Raw genomic sequence first — 7,315 nt, 5'->3', positions numbered from 1 at the left:
CAAGGGAATGCCCCTCTTGGGGAACCTAATGGATCATCCGAGGCTGCTCTTCGGTAGACACACAATATGTACTGTGTGTCTAGTTGCCTTGATAACACTTGTATCTTCTTGGAAAGAAAACGCTTCATTAACCAATTGCATTTGTGTAGTATTGAAAGGTCTCTTATAATAACTAATAGCCTAATAAAGCATTCCACTGGCAGAAATGGAATCTAAGGGGTTAAGTTCTACTGGGAAGATGAGGCAATAGCTAAGTTACACCTTTACACTACTGTTTACTTCTGTGTTGTCAATAAATGCCTTACATGAATAATCTGTGTAGTGATTAAAACAGGTTAAGTTTTCCATGATTCCTTTGTTTTCATTTGTTTCCTTTTATCTTTAAACCTTTCCCATTTTGTTCACTTCCTTGACTGTAAGAATGCAGGAGACTTGACGCGTGAAAGGACGAGGATGCATTATTGTTTCTCCTTGATGAGTTTCTTGGATGATTTATTAAACAAAAAGGGGTAACATAAACTTAAGAATGTAAACTTTGAAAATAACAAATAAAGCAAGGCTTTCAGTTCAGTCAATGGAATTGGGTTTGAGCTTGAGGCAACAGGCCGCGTTCAGGCTGGCACAGTCGCGCGCACGGGCTCGTCCACGGTCACGGACACGGTCAATGACTGTTGCGCCTTGCACCCCTACAGCGTCTGGGCCGCGTCACCACACCATCATAAGTAGCAGTCTGGCCGCCACCTACAGGAAGTAATTAGGACACCACACTAACAAGGTGCAATTAGTATCACGTTTGCAACAGTTTGCCAAAAATCTAAATATAAAATCTTAATCCAAATCTTTTCCATTTCAACATAAATATTTTCAGGAGCTCTTATTTGAAAACAATAAATTAAAAGAAGTGGCTCTTACACACCGGCCCCTAATTGTGTGTCTACATCAATTACAAAATGATACTGTATAAAGAGCCATGTATACTTAATAATGTACATCTATTAAACAAAATAGATAAGTGCTGAAAAATGTACACTTATCTTTTTCACTCAGCAAACAGGTGAGAAGACCAGTCTTCAATCAGCGCCATCTGCTGCCTCAAGGAGGAGGCACAGCTTCGTCACTGGTCTGGTCAAAACTCCAGATTTGGTCTTCAAGGTCACGGCTCTCACAAGGCCCTTTGAGTCAGGATGGACTGTTTGGATTCTTCCAAGTGGCCAGGATCCTCGTGGCGCTGTGCTGTCGACGACCATTACGACATCACCTCTCTGGAATCCTCTTTTCTCTATGTGCCACTTTTGTCTTTCTTGTAGTAATGGTAAATATTCATGTGTCCATCTCTTCCAAAACAGGTCTGCTAGGTATTGGACTTGCCTCCAACGTCTTCTGATGTACAAGTCGGTTTTCTGAAACAGTCCTGGTGGGTATGCAGGTTGAGCTTTCAGGAGGAGGATGTGGTTCGGAGTCAGCGCTTCCAGGTCTCGTTCATCTTCCGTCACCGTGGTGATGGGACGGCTGTTCAAGATGGCTTCTACTTCACACAGCAGTGTTTGTAGACCTTCATCATCAAGATGTTGTTCTTTCAGGATGGAGTAGAGAACCTGTCGTACCATGCGGATGAGACGCTCCCACGCTCCACCATGATGTGAAGCGGCTGGCGGATTGAAACTCCACTGTACTCCTCTCTGTAGCATGTCATTTTCAATCTTGCTGTGATTCAATTCAGACAGGGCTTTTTCCAGTTCTTTTTTGGCTCCTACCAGGTTTGTACCGTTGTCTGATCGGATGTGTCTAACCTGTCCTCTTCTGCACACGAATCTTCTCAGGGCATTTAGGCAGGAGTCTGTGTCCAAAGAGTGAGCCAACTCTAGATGCACGGCCCTGCTTGCCATACAGGTAAATATGACGCCATANCTTTTTTCAAGACTGCTTCCTCTCTTCACTTCGAAGGGCCCGAAGTAGTCCACGCCTACATTACTGAATGGTGGCAGGTCGGACTCAACTCTCTCCTTGGGGAGGTCTGCCATTTTCTGCTCCCCTAACTTGCCTCTTGTGCGTTTACACACAGTACACTTGGAGAGAATCTTGCGTGCAGCAGAGTTGGCATTGACTATCCAGTGCTTTTTTCGCAGAGTGGAGAGGATGTGATTTCTCCCAGCATGCCCCAGGTGTTCATGGATGTGACGAAGCAGAAGAGTGGAGATGTGGTGGTCCTTTGGCAGAATCATCGGCCGCTTCGCTTCTTCTGGCATTGCTGATCTGCTTAGTCTCCCTCCAACTCGCAGAACTCCATCGTCAAGCACTGGATCAAGTTTGTAGATGTTGCTTTGCCTACCTACTGATTTTCTATCTGTTGGTGTCTTTTCCAGTTGTGCTATCTCATCTGTATATCTTTGTCTCTGGCAGAACACAATGATGGCTTTTTCTGCTCTACACAGATCACTCAGACTAAGGGAACAGGTTTGAATTTTTGTCTTCACTTCTTTTGTTTGTGTTTTACTTTTGGCTCTAAGTCTGTCTTTCAGTTTGAGGTACCATGCTACTACTCTTTTCAATTTGTGCCAATTTGAGAAGTGCTGCAATAGCTGCTCAGTTGGGTTTTCCTCTTCCTTCTTTGCAATCACACTGAACACAGTGCTGCTTCTTTTCACCTCTGGATCCTCTTCCGAGAGAGAGAGGGGTTCCATGGGGGTTTGAGGCCATTCCTCTTCCATCTTCCAGAGAAAGTCTGGTCCCTGGATCCATTCTTTGCACTTCACAAATGTGCTGGCGCTCACTCCTCTTGACGCCATGTCAGCTGGATTCAGCTTCGTTCTAATGTGCCTCCACTGTGACACATCTGTGTGGTCCCTAATGACAGCTATCCTATTTGCTACAAAAGTGTGAAATCTTGTCTGCTCATTCGCTATGTACTTAAGAACTGACTGACTATCAGTCCAAAAGGTTGAATGTGACAGCTTCACCTCCATCTCCTTCCTGAGCATCTTGTCCACTTTAACTGCCAGCACTGCAGCTGCCAGCTCCAGACGTGGGATGGTCATCTGTTTCATCGGCGCGACTCTTGCTTTGCCAGTCATGAAGGAGACGTGTATGTCACCACTGTCATTGGTAATTCTGAGGTAACTCACAGTGCCGTATCCATGCTCGCTGGCATCAGCGAAGTGGTGTAGCTCAGCTTGTCTGACTGTTTCGAATCCATGCGGCTTCATGCAGCGCGCCACTTCAAAGTCCTCCAGCACACTCAGGTCTTCAATCCATCTTCTCCACTTCTCAGATGCAGCTTGGGGTATTCTGCCATCCCAGTCATGTTTGCTTCTGCACAGAGCCTGTAACAACAACTTTGCAGGTAGAGTGAGAGGGCATAGAAACCCGAGTGGGTCATAGATTGAGCTCACAATGGACAGCATATTTCTACGTGTGTGAGGCTTGTCCTTCACAATGATGTTGAACTTAAACATGTCATCTTCAACACTCCACAGCAGGCCCAAGGCTCTTTCAATTGGCAACTTATCTCTGTCCAAGTCCAGTTCTCTGACCTCAGAGGCTCGGTCCTCTTTTGGGATGTGTCCCAGGACGGTCCGGCTGTTGCTCATCCACTTAGTCAGTCGGAATCCTCCTTTTTGACAGAGAGATGTTAGTTCTGTCACCAGCTGCACTGCTTCCTGCTCAGAGGGGAGAGACTTAAGACAATCATCGACATAAAAGTTAGTGTTAACTGTGCTGATTATGTTTGGATTGAACATGTCCTTGTTGTCCTCAGCAGTTTGCCTAAGTGCAAAGTTTGCACAACTTGGTGACGACACTGCACCAAAGAGGTGCACTAACATGCGGTGTTCAACTGGAGGCTGACTAGTGTCACCATTAGGCCACCAGAGGAACCTGAGATAGTCAATGTGCTCTTTTGACACTCGGACCTGGTGGAACATTGTCTGAATGTCAGTCATGACAGCAGCAGGCTCTTGGCGGAACCTAGTGAGAACACCAAAGAGAGAGCTTGTTAGGTCTTGACCCTGTAACAGTTCTGCATTCAAAGATGTGCCACGGAATGTAGCACCACAATCAAAGACCACCCTAATGGTGCCCTTCTTTGGGTGGTATACACCGTGATGTGGGATGTAGAAGATTCGACCATCATTTCTTTTCAGTTCATCTTGTGGAACAACTTCTGCATGTCCTTTCTTGATGACATCTGTGAGAAAGTTGGTGTATTCAGTTTTGAACTGTTCATTCTTTTGGAACTTTTTCTTTAGACTGGCCAGACGCTGCTCTGCCACCTGGTGGTTATTTGGCATAACTACATTATTCTTCCTGAAAGGTAAGTCCAATGTGTAATGTCCATTTGTGAGACAGACAGATTTTTCCATTATTTCCATGTACTTTTTGTCTTCAACAGACATTTCTGGTTTGTCTTCTTTGCTCTCGTTAAAGTCATAATTGTATTGTTGTATTAATGTGTCATTCAATTTTTCCACAGATATTCTATTGACAGATACAGAAGGATTGCTGGTGCTGCCACTGTCACTAAGAAGGCCATTAGCATTAACAATCCATCCAAGTTTTGTGCGGTAAGCAAACGGACCTCCTGCTTGGCTGTTTATCACTTCCCACGGCTCTAGCGCTTTCGGAACATTGCTGCCAATCAGCAGTTCTACATCAGCTTCAATTTTGGGAATGCTCACTTTACTCAGGTAAGTATATTTAGATAGGTCATCGTTGTTGGGAATGTTACTTGTGTCAACTGGCATTCTGCTTTGACTGTACACATCTGGCAACGTGATGAAGTGGGATTTGTCAATTGCAGACACCTCCAGGCCTGTAATGATGTCTGCGCTCACTGACTTCTCCTGTGACATGGTTCGGAGCAGGATGTTGGTTTTTCTCCCTGTTAGTTTCAGCTTGTTGGCCAGACTCTTTGTACAGAAGGTTGAAGAGCTGCCGGGATCAAGAAAAGCGTAAGTATTTATCACTTCACTTCCTTTGCAGTGCTTCACCTTCACTGGAACAATAGACAGCATACAATCTCTACTGCCTTCTGTGTCACCGGCCCCAGAATGCTCTCCAGCTCTGAGTGACACCTGCCCACTATTAATGGGCTTCACTGAAGTCTGATCTGTCTTGATGTGCAGCACACTTGGGTGTTTTTTCTTGCATACAGAGCAGCTTAGACGCCCTGTGCAGTCTTTGCTTACATGCCCTGCTTTCATTAAACATCCAAAACAGACACCATTTTGTCTTAGAAATGTTATCTTATCTTTGTGCACTTTTTTCTCCAGTTCATCACATGACTTCAGTTCATGGTCACCTTTACAGAACAGGCATGGGCTATCTGGGCTTTTCTGTGCTTGATCTGGTTTCACATTCACATTAGTTGCAAAGCTTCCTTTGGGCTTGGGTTTTGACACTGATTTGGACTTAATTTGGGTTGTGTCCTGTATGTTGCCAAATATAGGATCTGACATAATCTTGGCTTGATCTTCAACAAAAGAGACTAAATTGGCCATTTTTACTCTGCCTTTGCTTTGCAGATCACATGCCTTTGCACGCCACTTCTCTCTCAGCTTATATGGGAGTTTCAGTACAACATTCCTCATATTAGAGATGGTATCCAATTCAGTCATGTAGTCAATTTCCTCCATAGCAGTACAACAAGTTCTGAGAAACAATGCATACTCACGCAATGCCTTTGTGTCCTCAGGTTTGATGGTGGGCCAGTTGAAGACCTTCTCCATGTATGCACAGGAAATTCTGTATTCGTTTCCGAAGTTTTCTTTCAGTAGTTTTTTTGCTTTTGGGTATCCTTTGCCTGCGTCCATATGTTGACAACTTTTCACAAGATCCAATGCTGTTCCTTTTGTGTACTGAATTAAAAACTGCAATTTGTCTTGGTTGTTGTCTGTTTTTCTCTCAATCATGTGTTCAAATGAATGAATGAAAGACTTGTACTGGAGTATGTCTCCATCGAAAGGTGTAATGCCCCCTTGTGGTAAAGTAGAGAGCACTTGCTGTTTCACAAGGATGTTGGTCAGCTCATTTTGTCTCCTAAGAATATCAGAGAGATCATGTGATGGTGGCTGATTCATAGATGGAGCAGACATTGGGCTTGGCTGCCCATTTGCAGTGTTTGTGAGACTGCTGGAGTGGCCATTAGCCTGACTACTGGCTTGCCTAACTGGCACTGGGTTCTGGGTTTGGGTAAAAGAACTCTGAGAGCGAGCAGAGTAAGTCTGTTGGACATTATCATGAACATGCACAGATGAATGAGAAGGATAGGGGAACTGAACTTTAACTCCCTCCTTAGGCCTTACTACTGGTTCAGGCATGACCTCATATTGTGCTAATTGTTGCTCTGCAGCGTCAAAGTATTCATTCATTTCATCCATAGGGTCTAGTTGTTGCTCTTCATCAAAGTTTCCAAACACATCTTGCTCAGCATTTTTAAGCACATCAATTTTTGCCATGTTTGCAGCCAATTCTGTGTCTAAATCTAATGTTTCTCGTCTTTTTCTTAATTCTTCCTTTTTCTGTTCGAGTATTTGTTCCTCCTTTTCCAAAGCGTGCTTTTCTTGTAGACGCGCAGCCTTTTCCAATAGCGCTGCTTGGTCTGCCTCGGCGCGGATGAGCGCTTGTGAGGCTGATTCATTAGATCTAATTGAACGTCGGCTAGTGACGGACAAAACATCTAACTCTTTCAAATCTGCATCTGGTTCAGAAGAATCGGGTAAAGCAGCAGTGACGAGAACAACTGTGCTGTGCGCTTCTGGGTTTTCAGCAGTGTGGATCCATTTTGCAGCATTCGAGAGAAATGAAGTAATTTGTTTCTTTCGAGGCTCATACCAATTTTTTATATCCGTTTCCTTGGCCTCTGTGTCTAAAGTTTCAATGTAAGCATTGTGAATGATTTCGAATTCTTTTATCATTTCTTCAAGCTTGGCCAAGTTTTCCTTCACTTCCTGAACCGACTCATTGCCAGACATAAGTGTATTAATTATCTTCATTCTGCGCGTAATATGTGACACTTTGCCACCTCGGCTACGCGCACTGACTTCAACATTCAAATCTTCTCCGGACATGTTTTCGTCCGTCTGTGTTTCAGCCATTGTGGCTCTCAAACCAAAAACTGTATGAAGTAATTTCTAATTTCTTAATCAAATAAAACTGTTTCCATCTCATGCGTAAAGCATTGCAGTCGCCTACTTTTCAGGTTAACTTGGCGACGTTTCAAGCGCTCAACTTCATTGCTTTTCTCATCGAATTTCTTTCGTCTATAAATGCATTTGTTCATTTGAAATAAAGTTCATGAAGTGGTCTTGGTTTTCTCAGT

At 44.0% G+C, this 7,315-nt stretch overlaps 1 protein-coding gene across 1 annotated transcript; it reads right to left on the bottom strand.

Annotated features, from left to right (window-relative positions):
- Positions 1–661: 661 nt before the first annotated feature.
- LOC134462993 (uncharacterized) lies at positions 662–3,982 on the bottom strand. The gene is made up of 3 exons (XM_063216254.1): positions 2,958–3,982; positions 1,376–1,595; positions 662–741 (listed from the first exon to the last, which is right to left on the bottom strand). The coding sequence occupies exons 1-3, from the start codon at positions 3,936–3,938 to the stop codon at positions 662–664; spliced, it is 1,281 nt and encodes a 426-aa protein (XP_063072324.1). The 5' UTR covers positions 3,939–3,982.
- Positions 3,983–7,315: the final 3,333 nt, after the last annotated feature.

This window comes from Engraulis encrasicolus, chromosome 14 (assembly GCF_034702125.1).
Source record: "Engraulis encrasicolus isolate BLACKSEA-1 chromosome 14, IST_EnEncr_1.0, whole genome shotgun sequence".
Taxonomy (NCBI): Eukaryota; Metazoa; Chordata; class Actinopteri; order Clupeiformes; family Engraulidae; genus Engraulis; species Engraulis encrasicolus.
This window is presented reverse-complemented; position numbering and strand designations above follow the sequence as displayed.

Bases quoted from the DNA above. Each gene is read 5' to 3' on its own strand.
- LOC134462993 (XM_063216254.1), bottom strand. From the start codon at position 3,938: ATGACTGACATTCAGACAATGTTCCACCAGGTCCGAGTGTCAAAAGAG. The intron at 1,596-2,957 runs GTGAAGCTGTCA...ATGGTACGACAG, and splicing joins TGCTCAGGAAGGAGATGGAG to GTTCTCTACTCCATCCTGAA. The intron at 742-1,375 runs GTTGGAGGCAAG...TACTTCCTGTAG, and splicing joins CGACTTGTACATCAGAAGAC to GTGGCGGCCAGACTGCTACT.